The sequence below is a fragment of the Empidonax traillii genome, unplaced genomic scaffold (assembly GCF_003031625.1).
Source record: "Empidonax traillii isolate 1590-97213 ecotype Southwest subspecies unplaced genomic scaffold, ASM303162v1 scaffold178:size2223814, whole genome shotgun sequence".
Taxonomy (NCBI): Eukaryota; Metazoa; Chordata; class Aves; order Passeriformes; family Tyrannidae; genus Empidonax; species Empidonax traillii.
In genome coordinates, this window is record NW_020955371.1 from 1887827 (window position 1) to 1911827 (window position 24001).

General features: G+C 39.2%; 1 protein-coding gene across 1 annotated transcript in view; it reads left to right on the forward strand.

Annotated features, from left to right (window-relative positions):
* Window positions 1-24001, forward strand: part of LOC114058629 (receptor-type tyrosine-protein phosphatase N2-like) — a 334161-nt gene that overhangs the window by 41816 nt on the left and 268344 nt on the right. Inside the window, exon 2 of the mRNA XM_027886151.1 lies at window positions 5347-5397. Within this exon, the coding sequence (XP_027741952.1) occupies window positions 5347-5397 (51 nt within the window). The remainder of the gene's footprint in view (window positions 1-5346; window positions 5398-24001) is intronic.

Below are 24001 nucleotides of genomic sequence, written 5' to 3' on the forward strand. Positions count from 1 at the left end.
AAAAAAAAAAAAAAAAAAAAAAAAAAAAAAAAAAAAGAAAAATCAGCTCTCAAGAGTTTACAGTATTACAAAAACATCAGGTACCTTTTACGCTCCAAAAGGTGGAGCAAAGATCAAAGCTTAGTACTTTTTATGTTGTCATGTATTTATCTTGCTTTCTCTCTTGGAAGAAAGAGCCCCTTTAGCATTCCATGCCACTTCAATATTATTTTTGACCACACTGATTTACTTTTCTCTCATCGTTAAATTACTGCTCCAAGCAGTTGTTGATAAATCACCACAAGAGTTTGGAACAGAACAAAAGAGCAGAGGAGAAAGGGGTTAAGAAGGGGGATTTAAAAGATAGGGCTGGGGAATATCCAAATTTTTTATCACAGTGAATGTGAAAATGAAACTAAATAAAGAAACAGTGACATTTTGACATGCAATTGATAGGTTTTGCATAATGAATATATACTTGCACATGTGTGTACACCTACTCACCTGTGTAACCTCAGAGTTTGGGAAACTGAGAGGAACTCTGCTTAAAACCTGAGATCAGCTTAAAGTTCATTTTCCCCATCCGTTCCTGCAATTTTGTGTAATTCTAGATGTGTTAAGCACACGTGTATGGCAGACAGCTGAGGATGTGTTGGGTAGATCACAGCTTCAGCAGGCTGAGCAAATTTATCTCACACCTCTATTAGTGAGAGGAATGTCTCTCTCAATCTGATGACTTCTCCCATCAGTTTTATGCAGGAAAGCTTCTTTGATTCTTCCTACCAATGAGTTCAGATTATCATTTGTTACAATTGTCTTTTTTTTTTTTTTCAGCTAGAGCTATCCCAGCTGTGTGAGTTGAGCACTTTTAAAATGTAATTCTTGGACTGTATTTCTTGATCTCATTAGAGGGAAATAAACATGTGCTCGCTATTAAGAGTCATTCACAGCTGGGGCCAAAGACCTATCAAGGCCCAGCCTGTGCCCAGCATTGTCATGTTCAGCTGTTCCCTTGTTCCTTTCTCTCACCAGCAGAGGGTGAGGCCCTTCAAGGCCTCCTTACCTGGCCTAGCAGCTGAATCTGAAAGAAGCAGATAAATATGGAGTGAACTTCCATTCTGGATTATTAGAAGTTAATGATCGTCAGCTTTTGATTAAAGACACACACACACTGGCTGAAATTTTGTGATGGGGTGAGGTTGTTACGGACTTCAGATATGAGGAGATGTTAAGTGCTCACATGAGAGTTGTAGGAAGGGAGTGAAAGGAGAGGCAGAGAACCCTCAACAACAGAATATATTTGGAAGGTTTGTATTTTCCCAGTTTCTGATTGAAAAGTTGGTAAGTTCTTGCCTATTGCTGGTTTTCTTGTTTTGGTGACTGTTGATAAAGAGGGGCTATGAGCTACTTTTTAATTTTAATTTGGAAAAATGCTTACAGACTTTTTGACATTCTTGGAAGAGACGTTGAGTGTAAAATCATCACAAGTTTGTTAACTGGAGGAGTGGACAGAGAAATAAACATAATATCTATTTGAATAATTGTCAAGTTTTCAAAGAAAATTTTCCAGATAAGAGTTTTTTCCAGCTTCTTCTAGATGAAGTTCAAGTGATTTCATCTGGTGCCTTGACTGTCCTAACCTTCAGAGGCACCTCTCATAAATCCAGGCAAGCAGTATATTCCACTATGATTTAAAATATCCTATTTTTTCTTCAGGAAAGCAGAACTGCTGTCTACCTGATGAAAAGAAGGAAGGGAGTAGTTTTATTAGTGTCTTACAAGAAGAATAACTTGACAAAGAGATTTAAACTTTTACCTTCTGTACTTACAACAGTATTTTGTGATTCTGTTGTGCTGCCTGTCTGAGAAGCAGTACTGGAGATGGAGGGTAGAGAGAGAGGAAAGAGGCAGAAGATTTTCCAAAGCCCTATGGAATCTCTTTTTTTTTTGGATATTTAATAATGTATTATGTAAATGTATTGTAATATACAATATATTGACCTGCTTTGTCACTACTCAGATGTGGGGACCATGCAAATGTTAGTGAAGAGGTGAATCTTCGATGCAATTTAAGGAAGAAACCTCTTTGAATTCAACATTTAGCAAAGGAATGATGGATAATTATATGGAGAACTTGTCTGTTCAGGGCTGCTGTATAATGTGAGATTGGGGATTTAGGTTTGGCATTTTGTTGGGTGTTTTGTAGTTTTTTTTTTTTTTTTGGGGGGGAGGTGTTTGAAAGTATTGTATCAACAGTTCATGTGTGTTGGGAGATGATCTGTGACAGGGAGATTTTGATAGAAAATGCAAGATAGTTTTGTTCCCATAAGACTTGAACTGAATTAAATGTATTTTGGAGGCGACACCACTTCACTCTTCAGTGGTGACTTATTGTCACCATTACTATTAGTAGGGAGATGATATTTAAAATGAAATATGGTGCTTACTGTCACAGCAAATAAAAACAAGAGATAAATTAGTAGCTAAATTAGCATGTTGACTGGTTGGGTGAAATATGCATAACAATCAACTCTAGCAAGAAATAACTTAAAACAAAATATTTTTCAAGGAGTTTTGGAGGTCCTTGTCTATTTTAGAGTAAACATACATGGATACAGTTTGCCATCCACTGACTTTATTAATTTGCTCTCCAAGACAAGGAGAACAAAGGTTTACAAGTCTAATTGCATCAGATGCCTTGCTGCAAATCAAATAAACAGCTGTTATTAAAAGAGAAACTAAAACATGATAAAATCAGTTTTCTTTTGTGCTTTTCATGGAAAACATATTAGTCAATAAAGCTAAATCAAAGTTCTGTGTAGAAGTAGCTTGGCTGTTTATTTCTTTATACGTAAACAGGCTTATTTTGTTGATCTCATATCTGTATTTTTCTGCTCCGAGACTATCAGTATATTATGGGATGGCCTCCTCAGGCAGGTTGCTTCAGGCAGCAGGTGGCTGTAATCCCAGCTCCCAGGTTCTTCAAAATCAGCAGAGTCTGGGTGAACCAGTCACTGTTCTAATGAACCACTCCAACTGAAACATTCCTGGCTGAAATTTGTCATCTGACACCTTTTGGATCTACAGCACGGCAGGCTGAGAAATCAATTACAAAATTCTGCAGCACTGGACACACATATTTCAGACTTCTGGCTTTAACTTCTTTGTAATGTCTTGGGAAAACAAGGCAGAGAGATTTAACCAGGGATTTTTTCCTCATCAGAAAAACTTTTCTTCAGAAGAGATAAATTCAGATTTCTGACAACAGGAGCACTGAAGTATACTTTTCATTTGTCTAGGTTATATTAGTGCTTCTTTACCTTGTTTTATTATCTTTCTGCAAGCATTCCTTTCTTTTTAAGTGATCCTAACTATGTTTTTAGTCAGACTATGTGCTGTACTCTGTGATGAGGTGTTTTGGTTGCTGCTTGTCGTTCTTGTCTGCTCTTTAGGAGTCAATGTGCAGTTAAAGCATCCTTCTGCTTTGCTGGCTCAATCAGTACCAGGGCTGCAGTCAGACATCTTCAGGAGTTTTCAGACACTGTTTCAGGTCAAGTGGTTGGTACAGTAGACTTGTCTGGAGCAAGGTCCTACACGTCTCAAAACCATGTTAGAAACCACAGTCTGTGTACTGTGTGGGCACGTGCCATTCTGCCACACTCTGCTGGCAGAAGCTTTCCTGGTCTGACACTTCCCTTTCGGAAGGTACCGAATGTATATCCACAGTTTGCTGGGTAAAAGGATGAGAGAATTCTTCTATTGGTGTTAATATTGTAAATCTTCTTAAGGTTGTGTGTTTGTGGTCTTTGCAGGCAGGTGTGGGATGAATGTAAGGGACTCTGCTGGTGCTCCAATGTGTCTCGAATTCCTGCAGCTGGGCTTGCCTCGCTCAGACCTGGCACTGTGCTAATCAATCCTGCTGAGACACAGCATATTAGCTCAGGCTAATGATGTGCTAATACAGTTACCTGCTGGAAGGCTATGCAGGCACACATAAGTCACTCTATCCCTCCCTCCCCAAACTTTTCTTTTAGCAGGGTTAGCAGATAGGTAATTCACAGTCAGAGAGCCTTGTGCCTTTCAGTTCTTTTTATAAAAACAGCTTACTTAATCTATTTGACTCTCTGATGTACTCTGTGCTCTCATGGAGATAGGACAGCTGTGGAGAGAGGCTTTGCTCATGTGTTTAGATGCGGTGAAGCTCCTGGCTGGTTTTTTTTTGATGCAAAGTGTGAAACAGTTCAAGATTTTTTTATATCTCTAACTCTTTATAAACTACAGATATTTTCCCGAGAATTTAAAAGGCTTAATTGTAAAAATATAGTCTCTAGGGAAGTTTCTGTGTTTAAAATGCAGCTTTATTCCATGGATTTTATCCAGTCCTAGCTCTTTATCTTTGTCAGAAAATAAAGAAACTTCTGGTTGCGTTAACCAAGTGTGTGACCTCAAGAGTAGCAGGGTATTTCATGCTGCTACTCTACTTAGTCCTCATCCCTGTGCCCCAGTGCAGAGTGACCAGAGCAGAGACATTCCTTGCCCACTTTTCTGCTGTCCTCACGAATATCAGCAGGAGTTGGTTTTGTTTAAGGGCAAAAGAGATAATCACTAGTGTGTCAGTACCTGCTCAGGTGGCATTAAGCACCACGGGAACAGAACAGTTCATCTGTCAAGATGTGTGGAAGTGAACGAGCTGGGCTTGCCAACCTGGATGCAGTTTCTAGGGTAGGGTGTGGAGCTGGTGCAGCAGCATGTTTTGAAAAAAAATTCCTACTTTAAATGGAAAAAATCCTAGAATCTTTTTCACAGAGCTGTGCTGATTTTTCCGCTGTCTGTGACGGGTCATGGTGTTGGTAAGCATTGCTTAATTTTTAAGCTTTTCTCCGAGGACTTAATGCTCTTGAGCAGCTATGCATGGTCAATGGTTGCTGTTACTAAATCCAAGCTTAATTTGAGCAATTTATACCTGATTTCTAGGCTTGTCTCACCTCAGTAGCAATGTCATTAGGAAGTTCCTGGTTTCTTGGAGTTTGATTTTGTAGTGTGTTTTTGTGCTGTGGTATAAAAATGTGTTCAAAATTAAGAGAATATAAAGTTTCTCAAATAAAAGAGAGAGAAAAGCATGGAGAAAACTGAACCCTCAGTGGAGGAATGAGGGGAAGAGCAACATCAAAGGTTATTCTGGATATGGCCTTTTAGTAAGTGCAGTTTAATCAAACCCGTTCTGGACTTTCTGTACTGCCTAGTTTAGACTCCCAAGGCCAACAAAATGTCTGACTCTTGCTGAGCATTCACTAGGTCTTCAGTCTGCACTAATTATCCACAGTTTGAAACCTGTGTTAATTTTTACCTTTCCATTGTGTTTTTTAGGCTGCCTGTTTGAAGATGACCTTTGCAAATCTTTTGAAATCTGTGTAAATGGTAAGTCTTCAATATTTTGTTTGCTGATTACTCTGTCCTCCACTCCAATTGGTACATGCTTGATTCAATAAACCAAATTTATATATGAATGAGAAGGAGAGGAAAGAAAAGAAAGATACCAGGTATGACTCTTCTGGTCAGGAGTCATGGGAAATTTAATAGATTTAAAATTTAATAGATCTAAAAATATATATAAATATTCTCTCAACCTTGAGTAACCTCATCTCCTTTTACGTGAAACAGACTGTAATTAAATTAAACACTCTGAATGGAAACATTTAGCTTGCCTTGATGTGGGTGAAAACAACTGTTTTGTTACCTTCAGGTTGTTCCTCTTTTTCGGGGATGATGTTGAGTAATTCTCAGTCTCCTTTATCTTCAGAAGGTTATTAATTACTGTACTAAGAAAGAAGGTCTCAAAGGGAGACTACAGTTGTTCTTGATTATGCTACTTCCTTTTTCTGTGATTTTTATTTGAATTATGCAAAAGCAGCTTTCTTCTGCTCTCCTTCACAATTCCTGTTCAGTAAGTCAAAAAAGCCAACACAATGTATGAATGAGTCTAATGGAATAGTAGCAAAGACTTTTTTTAGTAATAGTTGAGCATTCTCAATTTGCTACATGAAAGTATTTAATTCCTGATGAAGGACAGAGTGTATTTAGAGAGAGAGGTTTGAACTATTTTAAAATATGTAGATCTGCAATTAAGGAGTTTAATTTTATTTTTAAACTAAGTTTTGTATACGAAACTTCTTTGTGAGGGTGTGCCATGATGAAGTAGTTTTGTTTTCCATCAAACCCAGTAATACGGATCTATTATTTATCAGAAAAATGCCAACGTGTAAAAATTCTGTGTTGAAGATTTCCATGCCTGACACCAGGAGGGGTGGTGACAGATTTCTACAGTGGTGCATTTTGCTGACTACCAGTATTTTCAAGAGCCTGTAGTCATTCCCAGTGCAAGTAGATTTAAGCAGGTTTTATGATAGGACACTGTTACATCTGGCAGCCAGTGCATAATGGGGAATTTATGCAACAGGTTATAGCAATTTCTGTACTTTAGCTGATCTCTCTGTTGAAGACTTTGCTGTTCCTATAAATGTTACTTCCTACTTCTTGCTCCACCTGTTTTCTTAGTTGAAGATGCAGTTTCTAAAGTCTTAATTTGACCCTCATTAGCATGCAAAATTTAATTATGCCATTGAATTTGAATTCAAATGGACCTTTTCTGTAGATCTGCTCTTATTTTGGCATAACTTAATGTCAGTAATGAATAAGCCAGTTGATCAACAATATTTCCTAATGTCTGATCTTGTTTAAAAAAACAATACTTGCAGGGATTCTGTCAATGTGTTTAAGGTAACTGCATAGTATTTCACCTTTTTTATTGCTGTAACTGGTCAAATGTTGTCTAGAGCGGATTTTAAATGCTGTCCTTGATGCAAGTGAAAATACACAATTCTTGAGAAAACTAACAGGATCTTTGGAAGATCTTACTTGGAAGCACTAAAATACCATCAGAATTTACTTTTTCGTAAGTACCAGAAAGGAAGCAGGACCACTTACTCCTGAGCAGTCCTTCACGGTTTTCCTGTCCAAACTGCTGCTGATTCAACTGCATCTCTGAAGTGTTTCTGAAATCCTGATTTGTTAAAGTGTGAGTGCTTTGCTGGGTTGAAAGCTGAGGAGCTGAAGCCTGTGGAGGTCTGTGTGCTCAGGAGCAGAGCTCATTGTGTGCATTCCAAGGTCATGAAAAGCTTTGCCCCCTTGGTTGCCACACGAGTGCATGTTTCTGAAGTACAGGGTGAAAGTGGGTAAGAAACAGCAGCTCCTTCTCAGTAGCACCTTAGAAGTGCCTGTGATCTGCAGATCTGCTCCTGACTCCTGCTGGAAGGCTGAGCATTTTGATCTGTTTCTCTACCTCCAACAGAGGCAACTGAACTTACTGTGTTTTCCAGACTAAATCTGGGTTTCCTACTGGGGGCAGAAGTCACAGTATTTGCTGTCTCATGTCATGTCATCAGCTGGAGACTACAAATACGTTTCATGCGTCAGATTTGTAAAAGTATAACCAAAACACCAATAGCTGAGCTGTTTCATAGCTTAGAAAAATAAAGTACTGTTTGTTTATCCTTTCTTGTTTCTTCTAAAGGGAGACTGTGATGACTGAAAGGTTTTGATAAACGTTCCTTTTCACGAGTAAAAAAAAGGGTGTTAAAAGAATTTTGTTTTATTGTTAAAAGCAATGTAAGCCAGTGGTAATATCTGAGATAAGCGGCATAACTGTTTACATCAGAGATAATAATTGCTTACATCTGTTTAGGTCACATGCCATTTTCACAGGGCAAAGTACCTGCTGTAATAATGGTTGTTGACTTTTCTGCTCCTTTCCCTCATCATATAAAGGTGTTTTATGGCTTCAGTGATGGGTTCTCACTTATGTTTGTTTAATAGCTCCAGCAGCATTCATGCAATATTAATTTATTTTCACAAACCATTTATCAGTTTTCTGAGCTGCACTGACTCATCAAGTGGTTAAAAAGGAACATATTGTTTTATGTTTATTTTAATGGCATGAGGATAAACCAAAGGAAAAAAAACAAACCTGAGTTAGTTTTCCTGGACCCTTCCTTTGCAAAGCCAGAACTCTGAGAGGTAAAGTGACTTAGACGTCATTTATTTATCTTCTGGTGCATCATTACCTCTGTATTACAGTTGGAGGAACTGACATTTTCCCCCATCTAAAATGCTTGAAGCTTGAGAGCCTACAGCTAAAAAATCCTGATATGAAAGGTGAATATGCTTGTGAGCTGCAGACCCTGGATAGAAAATCTGGCATACTGTAAATTTGGAAATGCTGGCTCCCCAGTAAATGCTGAGAAGCTGTTACAGGTAGCACAGCAAGCAAATAATATCTTAATTAAGCAAGATATATAGAAGGAAAGTAATAATATAAGGAATAGATTTGCAGTGAGGGTTGTGTAGTGACACAGCTGTGGCTAAAGAGGGATGTGGCATTCACACATTCATGTACGTTTTGGTATCTGGGTTAGAAGTTTAAGCAAAAGACTTTGCCTGTGTGTGTATTTTTTCCTTGACAATTATGCCTAGAATGTGTTTGTATGAAAAGGAAAGAAAAAAAAAAAACAACAAAACATTAAGAAGGAATTTTTAGGTGATCTCTAAGACAGAAATCCTTCACTTACTCTTGAACAGACCTCGTATTCATATATTAAATGTAGTATAACTAGATAAGCGGGAATATGTCATATTTTGTTTTGCATTTTAAATGATAAGTAAAGCAGTTCATGTAAAACATCAGCTTGTATATCTTCCTTTTTGGAAGGTTTAAACAAACTGGCTCCTGAAAGCAGCAAACCAAAAAGACCAAGTTTTTATCCTTTCTTGTGAAATCATGCTGTTGAATTCTAGTAGTGCCATGTGGTATAGATAAAAGCATTAATTTCAAAATAACCTTCCCTTATGGGCCTCTTTCCTCCCTTTATTAAACTGTTTGAACTGCTCATTTAGAAGGGTGGCATTCTCTCCTTCAGGTTTAATCTCCAGATATTTAGCTCCAGAAAGCAGATTTGTGCTGTGTTTTACCCACGCATGGATACCGGGATATCTTTGTTCCTATCAACAGAGCCTTTATAAACTGGGGCAGTTATATTTCTGAAAGCTGTGGCTGCAGGCCTCCTTCCCTCCTGAAATCACAACAGGCTTCAAGCAGACACGATCAGATAGTAGAAAACAACTCTGTGAGGCCAAGCAAGAGGAGTTAATTAAATGCAGGCGCTGGCGCATCATGCATCGTTAAGCCAAGCCTGGCTGACAAACACCAACCTTCTCCTCGCAAGGCTCGGTCTGATGTCTGCAGCGGTGTTGGAAGATGCTGTGCTGCTGGAAGGCTGGGCAAGCAGCACTGCACAGCTGAGTCTGTTGCTTTATGTATGCAAGCTGCACTTGTTAGGAGGGACTGAGGTTAGCACAGCGTGTCAAAGGCATCCAAGCATTGCAGCACAGAGTCATGAGCCTTTCCAAGTTTGGATGTCTCCAGGTAGCTCAGAATATTAAAGCACTTCCTTCCTCGGCTACAGAGCTCCTTGAACATTTGGAATGTAAGTGATTGTGTGTGCTGGTGATGAGCCATAAATGGTAAACATGTGCTACAGATGATAAGGGAGAGAAGTCAGAATCCCTGAAATGGTTTCTTCAACTTAATGTGTTACGCTTTGAGGTTTTCCAGATCATTGACTGGTAGGATGGGATTGCAGAGGGAGATGCACCTCAGCATTGTTTAGCTAACAGATGTCTGCAGCTCCCTCTGCATTTGCAAGGCACTGCTCTTCAAAAGCCATCAAATTTTTGTCAAATGACACTATAAATCTGAGCCTAAGCCTTCTGAACCTTTCCAGTAAACATCAGTGCTTGTTATAACAAAATTCAGACTTCTGAGGAGTAACACGAAGTGGTGCCTCTAAATACTCTTGCTTTATTGCGTGTGCAAGGAATTTCTGTGCTTTCCAAGGGTATGGAAAGGTTATTCATAAATAACTTAAATCCTAATACCACCTGATGTCATTCCTAACCTCAGTTCTGAAGTTAATTGGAACACATGTATGTTTGGAGTAAAAAGCTGACTAATTGTTTAAATATAAGGATTTACTTCCAGTGGTTCTTCCATACCATTTGCAGGAAATAATGATTTTTTTTTTTGTCAGACACTTTACTTATTCAAAGCATATTTTAAAATATTATGTCAGAGGAATGTCAGAATCTTGGTACTCAGGAAGGAGTAAAGTTTAAATCTGCCATTGTGTAATGGTAGCCTGAAAACCCACATCTTCACAAGTATTTACACACTTCAACTGAAATCAACAGTGAGTTAACACCTAAATACTCCTGACAATCTGTGGTTATGAGGATGGTGTCTCAGTCATTAGGAATATTTTACATTTCATAAAGTAATACACCTTTTGAAATAATTCTGTGGAAATAAACACCAGCGTTCACTGAGAGGAGTACTTTCAACACTAATGTGGAGTGTTTCTGAGCCATTTGAGGTATTGAAGGTGAAAAATTAACATTTTAAGTTTTACCATGAGGTTAAAAATGTCAGTGCAATGATGACTTCATCTACTTTACCTTGAAATATTGTTGTGTTGTGTTTTTTTTTTTTTTCCTCATTGAAGAAAGTCATAGAATCATAGAATCAGCCAGGTTGGAAAGGACATCTGAGATCATCCAATCCAACCCTTGATCCATGACCATCACAGTTACCAGACTATGGCACTCAGTGCCACATCCAGTCTCTTCTTAAAAACCTCCAGGGATGGAGAATCCACCACTTCCCTGGGCAGCCCATTCCAGTGCCTGATTATCCTCTCTGTAAAGAATTTCTTCTTAATATCCAACCTAAACCTCCCCTGTCAGAGCTTAAGACCATGCCCTCTTGTCTTACTGAGAGCTGCCTGGGAGGAGAGACCAACCCTACCTGGCTACAACCTCCTTTCAGGGAGTTGTACAGAGTGATGAGGTCACCCCTGAACCTCCTCTTCTCCAGGCTAAACAACCTCAGCTGCCTCAGCCTCTTCTCACAGGGCTTGTGTTCAAGTCCCTTCCCCAGCCTGGTTGCTCTTCTCTGGACCTGCTCCAGCACCTCAATGTCCTTCCTGAACTGAGGAGCCCAGAACTGGACACAGTAGGCCCATCTGTCTTCCAAACTGTATTTGTGTCTTGTGTTTGCCTTGATGAGGTGTTAAAATAGCTACCTGTGTGCTAGTGGGGCAGAAATGCCCAGCACAGCTGGCATTAGAACTGGGGGAGTGACCAAGGGGAAGTTCTACTCTTCTCCTTAGGGAAAGATGCTTAGCATGGTAATGCAACCATGGGTATCCACCACCTCAGCTGTCACTAAGAGCTTTGTTATGGGGTGTCGTTCATGGTGCAGAATCTCAAGGTGCAGCTCCTGAAGGGCAGAAAAGCATCACTCAGACTTCACTGACAGTGTGCTGCTCAACACCAGATATGAGTGGCAGCTGTAAAACTACCACCAGCCATAGGTAATACTTTGTATTTCCATGTCCTGTGCTAGGAAGTAAGTCTTGGATCTACTGGGTGCTGCATTTCATGTAGACAGACATCCTATTTGTTAGAGCTCAGGCAAGAACGCTGCTGTGTTGTCACATGGAAACTTTAATTTCTCTGTATTTTCTTGCTCCGAATATCAGCATTGGCTGTCACAGAACCAGGGCAAGCACTGTGAGGAAAGTTGTTTGACCGGTGTGTTTCTGAGTGATTTTGGGGGAATTTTGGGTTTGATTCAAGAAATTTGATTAAAAGATCCCAGCTCCACACCTGCAGGTTGGAGGAGTGCAGGTCATATGTGTGGGATGGGACTATATCACTGGAGAGTAAACAGTTATCTGGTATGTCTCTCCAAAATTATTCATCTATGGTGATAAGGTAGATGAACCTCCAAAAATCTAATGTAATAATCTGATATTAAGTAGGGTTGAAGTTCTGAAATTTTTGGACTTGCCTTTTTTTTTTTTTTTCCAGATTCAGTATTTCTCCCAAATATTTGGGTTGATATGAAGTCTTCACTATTACAAGATGTGTTAATTCAGGGTAACTGTGAAAATGTATGTTATGCCAGCATGCCAAATGTATCATAAAAATATATTTGGGTATTAGAGATATTGTCTTTATCAGGTATCTTGTCAGCGAGTGGCAGACTCTTTTTTGGTAAGGTACCTGGTAGCTGTTGGCACATTCATTGGACATGTTCAGAGATGTTCCCTATTTCACTACTTTATTACACTAAAAAAAAATTACCCTTTGAGAGCCCATGGAAAAGTACAGCCTGTTTGATAAAGGCATTAGGGAGTCTCAGCAAGGTTTGTGCCTGACGAATCATGAAACACAAGAGCCTGAAAAGGACAGCGTGGCCTGTAGAGAAGAAGGGAACACCAAGGGATAATGTTCTGGCAATGAGGTGGAAAGCAAATGAATCCTGGTTGGGAGTGACACTGCAGCAGTTTGCCCCTGCTCCAGATCCATCATACTTTGTCTTCTTTTGTCAAGGGACAGTCAGAAGTCTTGTGGTTTACTCCATGATTAAGATGTTTGGCTTATCACTTTTGAAGGACAGTTTTTTTCTTTAAACTGTTCACCTTTACTAAACAGACCAAACCAAAATACCAGCAAAAACAGTGCATAAAAATTCTTATGAAAAAGGAATTGTAATAAAAATTGTCAAAAGAGAGAAGATGAGAAATTGGTGAGTTGGCAGTGACAGCTACACAATTATGGAGCATCTTCAGATTTGAATGATAAATGACTTTTTTTTTTTTTTTTTTTTTAGTGTTGAAGGATTCCTACTACTCTAGCATTTGATTGCTTAAAAATGTGTGATCCAAAAATGAAGTGCATAACTTCGGATCTACTTGCTTATTTTGGGTTTTATCTATTCTCTGTCAGACGTGAAACTGTGGTGTTTGCCTTTGTTATCCTCAATATCAGTAGGTGACAATTGTCTCATCGTAGCAGTGGTTAGCTGGGTTAATTGCATTAATTACTGAGGTACTTTGGTATTTAACAGAGGCATCGATGGGTGTGTCTACACGAGGGCACACTGGGAAACTTTGAACCCACCCCCTGCCTGGGAAAATTGTGCTTTTTAAAATACTCGTGCTGCTTCTGGCTTTGTGAAAGCTTCAGTAGTCCTGTCTAGTAGCACATATGCTGAAGGTGTGGGATCAGGAGCCAAACAGTGTATTTCCAAAATGTACCAATTTTTCAGGGTCATTAATGAATGACTTTTGACTATTCACTCTGTGTTTTATTGGTGTGTGGGAGGCAAAGCCATAGATTACCTAAACGTCTCCTAAATAACATCCTTCTGGGTGATTCTTTACAGTTAAAAGGTTGTGCAGAAGATTACTTATATTTTTTCTTATTTTTCTGTCTTTTTTTTTCTTCCAATGTTCTGTTAAAACCCTTCTCCCTGTTTGCTGCCCAAACTGCACTTCAGTTGACTGCTGTTATACAGCAATAATCATTTCATGAATACGGGTTTGTTTCTGACTTCGTAGCATTTGACAAGCCCTTGTAGTTTTTTTACTGTCAACATGCCTTTAGACAGTAAACAATAGGAAAAAAAAAACATTTATGGCTTGCAGGGGGAAGATTTGGTCCTGGGGAAGCAACTTCTCAGAGAATATAGGAGGAATGAACAGCAAAACCCAATGGCTTGGATCACCTGAAAGTTTGTCTACCTTAGCAGAGCAAACGTAATAGCAATCTTCACATGAAATAGGGACATGCTTTTTGTCTGAAGACAACTGTTATGTAAAAAATATATGCAATAATTATTAACACCCACGATAACATTTAAGAAGTTAAGGAAGAGGGTCTTCCTTTATAATATTCTAAATGAGATGCAAGTTTATGTGCACATGAAAACCGTAAATATATAATATGCAAAAATACCTTTCAGTTACTATGATCGTTTTGAACAGATTAACAAAACATTTGCCTTTTTAAAAAAATATTTTAAAATAAAGAATGTAGAAGTTTTATCCCAAGTTGTGTCCCTATTACTGGAAGTCCTTAGTTTGGATTGCTTTGGTTCAAAGCAGAACATTCATCTGAAGTGAACTAGAAAATATATACCTCTCTTTATTCTAATGCTTAGAACTAATGCTTTGTAATAAAGAGCAGTGAGAGGCTTTTATTGTTGTATGTCCTCATTTAATAAATAAAAACAATCTGAAAGTGATCTAATCATAGCACTGTTGATTAACAGGTTAAGAAAAGTCATTCTCCATTATATGCCATTCCAAGACTTTAATTTAAAGAGAATTTTCCTTCATGTCCCACAACCTCCATGGCAACGGCAACAAAAGTTGCTCTGCAGGCAGACAGAACAATAAATATATTTTATGGCCCCAAACTATTTATTGTAATTTGGTCCTTTACTGTAATAGCTTTGGCTGCTCCTCTGCATAAGTTGAGAATATTTGGTTGCTTTTCCTGCTGTATCAGCATGTTCCTCTGTTGCCCTGTGGTAGGATCAGTGTGATTTAAGAAGGTTGGTAACCGCTGTAGGTGTCAAGGCCAAGCAAGGGAATACAACATTTAATGTTTGGACTCTTCACTCTTCAAGGAAAAAGGAAAATGTCTGTCAAATGGAAAATGTTTTCATTTTTAATGTAATGCAGTAAACATTTGTGTTAATAATGAATTTGCAATGTTATGATAAGGCTGAAAGTGTGTGCCTAATTTACTCTATTTAATATTGACCCTTTTAAGATTTTATTTAGTCTTTCAACTGCATTATCTCACTGAGTCCTTCAGAGATTAGGCTACACCATCATATTTTTTTTTCCTGGAAGAAACAGGACAGGTATGATTGTGAACAGCTGCATACTGTGCAATTTTTCAATGGCATAAGTGTCTATTTTTAGCCTTCTCTGTCTGTTATTGAACTGCAATTGATGCTTCCTCTATCATAAACTCTATAATAGATGAGAAAGAGGTGTATTATCCAACCAGAAACTGTAGTGTGCTGGTCAAAAAATACAACTTGAGGGGAGTTGAAAACTACTGAGACCTTCCTTCAGATTTTTTTCTTTGTCCTGTAGTCCTCTCTCTTTACATCATGCTGCTGTATCTCTATTCCTCTGAAGTTCAGATAGAAAGGATATTGAGGGACAATCAGATGGATGAACTTTTAGATGCCAACACTGCTAATAGTTTCCTAGTTTATTGGACACTTAGAGAAGGCAACCTGCAATACCCAGTCATGGTGGAAGCAGTTTAAAGGACCTGTGGATTTTCAAAATTAATCAATTTGTTTTCTTTGGAGGTGAAGTGGTTTTAAGGTTGGTAGGTTTATTTTTAAATTTGAATTCTTTTTCTAGCTTTAAGTAATAAACTTGACTGCTACTTGTTTAATGCGACTTAAAAAAACAAAACAAAACACCTAATTCTTCCAAATTATAATAGTCTTCTGCTAGTCTTCAGATTTAATCTCTCTTTCTAGAATGTTGGTTCACTTCCAAGCTAGAGATGTGTAGATTTAGTAGACTTCTACAATAACTAAGACTTCCTACTTTGCTGACAGCCCACCTTCATATTAATGGAATTTTGCTCGTGTCTTATGCTGAGTATTCAATGGAACAAACTGTTCTTTCAGTGACAGTAGCTGTTAGAATAATCTTCCTCTCAATTTTTACCTATAATTTTGATTGATGGGTTTGGTGAAGGATTGTTTTGTAGATATTCAATTTTTTAAACTCTTCCACTTATTTCTTTCTTAGTTAAAAATTTTCTGTGGATAATAGTTGGGAAAAAGAATGGATCAATATGTTCAACAAAAGACAATGTAGTATTGATACACAGTTAAGAAATACCAGTCCTATTCCGTGTCTCAAATTCTTTTTTTTTTTTTTCATTTCAATTTTGTTATGGTAAATTTAACTTTAGGTGTCAAACTTCCATGTCGTGTTTTTCTTACAAATGCTGAAGTTTAGTCTAATACTAAGATTTCTTTTCTGCATTTCAAATAGTCACTGCTTTTGCCTTGAATGTCTAGGTGATACTCTTTCTGCTCCTCCAGTTAGAGCTCACCCACTCAAACTCTTGAGCCAGAAATTATTATAACTGAAGAAATGGAGAGCTCTGAAAGAAGTTTGGGCAGAAAATAATCTCTCTTTCAGCACTGTTTGGCTGAAGGGTGGAGCTCTCAGTGGCAAAGGGTTAATGGACATGTTTAAAGTTGCAATACAAATTGCAAATCCGTGTTCACTACAAAGGGAATCAGACAGTACCCATTTCATGTCTCCAGATCTCTTGCATTGCCAATTAGAATCACACCTTCCTACTGGGCTTTATTTCAAGTATCTAAAGAGATTTATACTGGCCCCAAAATGCTGATTGTTCCTTGCCCTGCCTGCTCCCCTCACCCTACCTCAAGGAATAAGGTCATTGAGTAATATTATTTTGTTATTTCATGAAATATTACCCTTCACACATGATGCCAAAAAGAGTTACTGTTTTCAATGTATTTTGTTGGCATGGTAATTGAAAATAAATTATGACTGGAATAGAGATTAACAGCATATTTTAGAAGGGAAGACAGCTGGAGCTTTAAAAAGGCTATTTCATCTCAAAAAAATCTGTAGAAAGAATCGCTCTACCAGAAAGAATCCTTTTTCTATCCCGAAGCATCTCTTTGCCAACACGTTAACTAACTCTTAAGTTCTGAAGATGCCATACTGTGCTGCTTTGGGCTGGGCTAGAGTTGAATTCCTTCAGAGTAGCTGGTGTGGGGCTGTGTTTTGGACTTGTGCCGGAAACAGTGTTGATAAGAGGGATGTTTTAGTTGCTGGTGAGCAGCACTTGCACAGTTCCAAGGCCTCTGCTGCTTCTTATGGGACCCCAGCAGTGAGGAGGCAGAAATAAAGGTTGGGAGACCACTGGAGTTTGGGAGGGGACAGGGCCAGGACAGCTGACCCCAACTGACCCAGGGGATGTCCCATACCATGTGGCATCACGGTCAGCAATAAACTGGAGGGGGGGAGGCTGGTGGGTTGGCTGCTGCTCAGGGAGTGGCTGGGCACTGGTCAGTTGGTACTGAGAGGTTATTTCCACGAGCGTCGTCTCTCTTGGGTTTTATTTCTCTTGCGTTTGTACTTTTTCTTTTCATTGCAATTTATTACTATTTTATTTCAATTATTAAACTGTTTTTATCTCAACCCATAGCTTTTCTCACTTGCACCCTTTCCATTCTCGTCCTCCTTGCTGGGAGGGTGGGCAGTGAGCAAGCAGCTGTGTGGTGCTTGGCTGCTGGCTGAGTTAAACCATGGCATGATTTCCCAGGGAATTTCTATGGCTTGTGGAGTTAGTGTTATGGGTCCTTCCTGCTTTGCTTAAACAAGATTCCCACAAATGCAGATCAGCCGGCTCAGATAGTACCTTGTGCTTTCTCCCCAGTTAAGGGAGGAATGGCATCATTAGTTCTTCCCAGACTGAAGGAAATGATGGCTGAGAATTGGAGGGCTAAGGTTTCTCCTCTTTTGTGTACTGCAGTACAGGAGTTTAAATATTTCCCTTTTTTTGACTTGAATGTCTCTGTATTAGATGTAAACAGGAAATGGACATTTGTTAATTAAGCTGCAGTAAGTGCAAATTTGAGTGCCACTGCAAACTGCCTTTTAAGAACCATGACAATGACATTAAGCATTTGCTACACAAAACTGCTCCTCTATGTCATGCAGTTCACATCCTGTTTGCTATTTAAAAGTTGTTGGCACAGGTAGAAGATGTTTTTTTGAAAACAATGAATAAACAGAACTCTCTTGGCCTGAAATCAGCTATTTTCAGAAATATAGTTTTAGTTCTTGCCTTTTTATTTTTCCTTTTTTTTTTTCTTTAAAATGAGCTGATTTTTTTTCCATCAGCTGTTAGGATTTTATGGAGCTGCAGCTCTTATCTGAACCTGCTTCTTCAGGCAGAAAAATACTTTATATTCACATGAAAATAAAATCTGTTCCCTTGTCACAAAGGAAGCTTTCAAGGAACCATTTTTAGAGGTCTCCTGCCGGACGCTGGAGACCGTGGTACTGAGTCTCTGTTTGCATCACAGAGGTGGATATGTTAGTTCCTAGGACAGTGACCTGCAGTAATCTCTGCCCTCCACATGGTAGCTGGTCATCTTGCAGTAACCAGGAGAAGAGCAGGAGTGGATTCAGTCCAAATGAGTATCCCAAAGTTTATGCAACAGGATGTCAGTACACATACTACAGAGAAAGCTTTTGGATTAAAATCCATATGCAATAGCAAATCCTCTGAGTTTCAAAATTGTACAAAAGTAATTGGCTGTGAACTACCTCGTTTTCAAAGTTCTGCAAAACTTTGTGTCATCCTCAATTCATGTCCCCTAGACTGTTCTTCATGTTCTTTGAATTATGCAGGAATTGCTCTGCAGTCTGTGTGCCCCAAGCTGACTCTTTTGCTGGAAAAAATTGCGTGTTACAGCTATATAATCAATGACATAGTCTAAAATCACCCCATTAAAGGAGAAAAAAAGTGCAAACAATGTGAGAAAACTCATACATCTCTTGTATAGTAAGATGATTATGATGATATGTGAGGTTTTCTTGGTGGAAAACACAAATTAATGCAGGTAATTTATTTCAAAAAGCATTATCCTTAGCTAGACAAGGAGATTTTGTAGGCAGTCTAACACACTTGCAGAGGAGCAGAGCCATATGTCACTGCAGCAGCGTTGTCCTTTGGCTTCAGTGAAATGAGAATGAGAAAGATTTTATTGCTTTGGGTGTTAATACCGGTCATAATCAAGATGAAACTGAATTATCCACAATATCAAAGTGTGACATGCTGCAGTTCAAGTGGCAGCAATTCTGTGGGGGAGCAGATTGATTTGTTTGTGCTGTTTGCTGCCTGTGAGCTGTGAGCTGTGCTGTCTGCGCCGCTGGGGCCGTGGTTGGGGGACCCTCGAGTGCTGAGGGTTCCCTCTCCCCCCAGGAGCAGCTTCTGGGAAACATCTTTCTCAATTACACTTGAAGAAACTCTGAAGAGTGTTGATTAGTGGCCATTTTTACAGGAGATGGGGCTTCAACAACTCAGTCTTGTCTTTTGTTGTTAACAATGTCTTAATCAACTTCAGACTCAACTGAAGAATGCAGCTCCTTCTGATAAGGCCAAGATGATGACGATGATGATGATGAGATATTCTGACTTCAATTGCCCTTGCAGCAGTTTTGACACTGGGGACAGGGCCAGTAAAAGTACTGGTTTGCTCTTTTCACCTGAGCTCTGTCCTCCAGAGCTCTTCAGCTCGGTGTTGTTCTGCATCCAGCCATGCTGTCCTTGCCTTAGAGCAAAGTCTGACTGTAACCTTCCACCTTTTCCCCTTGCCATAGCCTGGGATGCTCTCAGTAAGCAGCACTTGCTGCTTGAGGGAAGGGAAGCTTTTTTTTTTTTTCACAAATCAGGTGCAGGGATGCTGAAAATGTGATGAATAGGGGAAGAGAGATGCTTCAGGACTGTGGAGGGAGCCTGGAGGCATGAGATGGAGGGAGAAGTGAGGGAATCCCAAAGGCCATAAAAGGCAGGGGACACCTTGGCATTCCCCATCCCTTCTTCCCATACACACCTTCACCCTTCCTTGCCAGGGTGTCACCAAAAATGAAATTCAGTTTTGCCTCCATAGCTGCGGGAACTCTGAAGCACTGCAAGAAGGCTCAGAGTTGGGTGAGGAGAAGACACAAAAAGGACATCTGTGGAGAAGGCCTGACGGTGGAGGGGAAGTGAAATCAGTGTAGATGACTTTTATTTTTCCTTCATCAAGACTGGGATAAAGAAGCTGTTTCTGTTTCTCTCGGATTGACTGAACTGCTGCCTTCTGCAGTAGCCAGTTGGGTCAAAAGCACAGCGATTGATTAACCTACCAGATCCCTTCAGATGAACTTTGGACACTGTTTCCATTGACAGTCCCTTCCATCCCCATATCTGGAGGGTTAATTACTAACCCAAACTAATATTAATTTCAAATATTTGTTATTTACATTCAAAGGAGCCCTCCATACATCTTACTGTGCTAGGTGTTGATTTCTGAGTCAAGGGTCAGGGTGTATGTGTAGCTTATAGGTCTCCAAAATCTTATATGGACCTGAGAGATATGTAATGTTTAACCAAGCTACGCCTCACCAGCAATTTCTAAGGAAAAACAGTAAAAAAATAGTACCTAATGAGGGTTATTGTATATATTCCAAAATAAGATGTAAATACTCTTTTCTGTAGACAACCTTTAAGTGTTTGTAATTTATGTTTGAATCAATCTATAATTTATTTTAATTTTAAAATACCGAGTATTTTATTTTCATCTTTTTACAAGGATATTTAATTTTAAAATGGGAACCTTGCCTTTTATGTAGGAAAAGCACAATGCACTTGGGAAAAATAATTTATAGATTTGGTGCCTAATTTTATTCTGTGAGTCACTCATTTGCATCAAGAGTGCTTGTGTAAGGAAAGGGCTAAAAGTCTTGGTTTACTTGAGGACTGAGTTAACTTCCTTGCCAGAAGTCTGCAAGATTGTATCCAAGATAGACACATAATGAGAAGAAAGTTTCTTTTCCTGAATCTTCCACTGCTTTTGAGGCCTTGTTCTCAGAGAATAGGAAGTAGGAAAAAAAAGCGTCTGAATTGAGAGCTTTTTTGAGAACACGTCAGAAAAGGACGTAACACCCAGCAGTTGGATGGACATCCCTCTTGCTGTGTTGGTGTGATGAGAGGTCAGTTGTTTGCCTTTTTTGTTTGGTTGGGTTTTTTCAGTCAATCAACACAGGAAAAATTCTGTGATGGGAGGATGTGATTGTATTTTAATAACTTTGGCCTGACAGTTGTGAGCAATTGAGAGTCTATTCAGTACTGGACAAAGCCAGTGAGCAGGCACAGAGGGTTTGTTTCTCTGTCTACCTCTACTCCTGTATAGAAGGTCTAGTCTGTTATCATTGTCTTATCTCAACCAGCAGGGGTTCAGCAGCAACTGGATGAATTAGCTAATCTCTAAATCTCATTACCACCTCTTTCCCTGAGGCACTTGTGAGGTTGCAAGCAGGTACAGCTCTCAGCAGGACCGGCTGGAGCAACAGCCCCACAACATCAGGGTCATCACAGAAACTGCTGCAAAGACAATCCCGACTGGACCAACATGATCTGTGATTCTGCAAAAAAACCCCCAAACCTTCCTTAAGTAGTAACATATTCTGTGAGGGGCTGGTGTCAGTGTGGTATGTGGAGTTGTGGATGGGTGCCATAAAGGCGGCTCTGTTGATATTATGGGAAATTCTGGATGAATGGATACAGCCAGATGCAAGTTGTGCTCCAGAATAACCTAACACACTTCTCTGCCTGTCCATCATTATTTCAGTGGCAGGCAGTGCAGAACTGCTAAGAAAGAACATTGCAGAGGTCAATTCACTACTCTAACAAGTTTAAGACTCTTAGAAATACATTCTTTCTCTGAGGTGATCTTGAGTAGCAATAATATGCCTTCAAAAGTATATTTTAGTGCTGGGTTTCTAATACTTAATGTATGTTCTCTTTTCGTTTCTGTTGGATAATTGTATTATCACATGTGGTGGCATTATTCATGAAAGAAAGGAAATCCAAAGAAATGTTCTTGCTTGAGATTAGCCTGAGAGAGCTAAAGATGCTGGCTAATTTGCCGTATATTCAGCTGTGTATCTTTCCTGTGAAAATTAGTTGTCAGAGAATGGAAGAGAATGGGTGGAATTGGTGTGCAATAACAAGAAGTAATGACAAAATGGGATGTGGAAAGCTGATGGATTCAGGTCTAGTTGTGGTAATAGGCAATAGAGGTAGCAAAGAATTTCACAGCTGCAGCAGATTCTGAGAATTTGATAGAACTGGCAGATACCAAAAAGAAGGAAGAACAAAACCATCAAGGCTTAGATAAGTATTCAAAATGGCAAAGTTTTTATGTGAGCACTTGCAACTTTGCAAATTTTTTCTTTTTAGAATGATTCAGCATCAGCTGCAAGTGGCAGCAGTGACTGATACTTTATCAATTGTTTAAAAGTATTTGGATTCTCTTTCTAAGGGCACTGTTATGTCAGCAAAAAGTTTATAAGTTTTCCAATGTCTTGGAAATAACTTGTTGAAATGCTGTTTTTAATTTTTTCTTTGTGTGTGTATGTGTCCAGTTACAAGGCTTACAATAATGTTTATGCACCTGTGAGCAAAATAAACATGGTGATGTGCAAAAATTCTGAAAGAAAACTGGCATTGAGATGTTTTCCCATGATGGGCTGGGTCTATGCCAGGAACACTCTCTCCCTGTGCCACTCCAGACACATGGCAGGAGGGAGCAAGATGTTCCCCCAGGCTTTCAGACTTTGCTGTTTGTGAAATGAAGGTGGAATAAGACTGATTATTAAGCTGGGTTGTGTCTTCTGCTTGACCAGAGGCGGGGTAATGTGGCCACGTGATCTGCATGTGATCTTTGTGCCAGTGGGAAGTGTCCTATATGCTAATCTCAAAAATCTCCAAGCACAGAGCTAAGGTGATACTGGAATTTAAACCCAGTTTAAGAACTGTCCCATCCTTCACATAGCTCCACACCCCACTATGGGTCTTGCCCCATGATCAGAAAGCAGAAGCACAAATCCCCATTTTTGCTCCAAGGAAGGTCCTTCTTCCCTCCTGACCCAGCAGCGACCCACACACAAAGCCCATCTCTGGCTATGGAAGTATGTTTGCCAGGTTGGTCAGAATTTGGGCTGGGAATCAAGGAATTAATCTGGCTAATGAAGTTTCCCTGAGTTGTGCCTGATGCTTTGCTGCTGGTGGGAGGCATCTCCCAGCTTGGATGGTCCCTGCCAGGCCAGTGATGGGGCTTTGTGAAGTCCTTTGGCTGGAGAGGAGCCCACAAGGCCATTGTAGCCATGTTAAGAACAGAGCAGAAGTAATACTTTTCATATATATATATATATATATATATATACACATTTAAACCCCAAACTGAAAACCTTCAAAAAGACTTTTGCTGAATATGCTTTGGGAGCATAATTTGGATCATAACTCTAACTACTGATACTCAGTCAATCATTATGTCCCTTTCAGATATAGTTTCAGAGACTTTTCCCAGACAGTTCTGACCTTTCTTCCCTTCTCCCAGTACATACACAGGTTTATTTTGCTGTAACAATCATGGATGCAGAAAGGAATGATCCATTTTCAGATAGCCCGGGGGATGCAGTGTTCACCTCGGAGAGTGTGGCTTTAACAAACTAATTGATTTTAAAAGGAAAAAATACATCAGTATTTGGTACCTGGAAAATGTACATCTAAAAGGACTTGTTTTATAATAATAGTATATATGGCATAATGGTTGTATATGATGACAGTACTGTCTGGGGAGCAGTCACAGCAGCAGAACTGCCCTGTTTACTTTGCAGTTCTCTGACCTGCTTATTAGAGGACATTCTTATTAAACAGATGCATTTATATGAGAGGTGTTTAGGGGGACTGATGTTAAGGGTCTGTCAGCACTTTTCTTTGAATACATGCGAATTGTATTTTAAGTGGCTGCTCATCCTTGGTCGGTAATAGGCAGAATACAGCCTTATATCATCAAAATTTTATGTCTTATTTGCTATTTTATATGAGAAACAGTTGCAAAAAAAGTAGGGAAAACCTTAAACTGCTGAAATACACCAAGTGCATAATTTTATAGGTTTTAATATTTTTCCGGGTAGTAGTAGAGGGGAAATGAAATGTTTCAGCAAAATGCAATGTTTTGCATTATAATATAATCATTTAGTGGGGTTTTATTTCATGGGTTTTTATTCTAAGATGACTACTTTTATTGAAAGGGAGTTTGTCTAGCAGTACTGTTGGATTGAAAAAACCCCAACAGTTTAATTTTGAAAGAAAATCCTTCCCGTGAAATTTAAAATAGCAAACAGTATGTTCTCTCCCAGAAAGGACTGTTCTCTCTTCCCGTTCCTTTTCATTAGTCCCTCCTTGAGTCCTGACCTTTTAT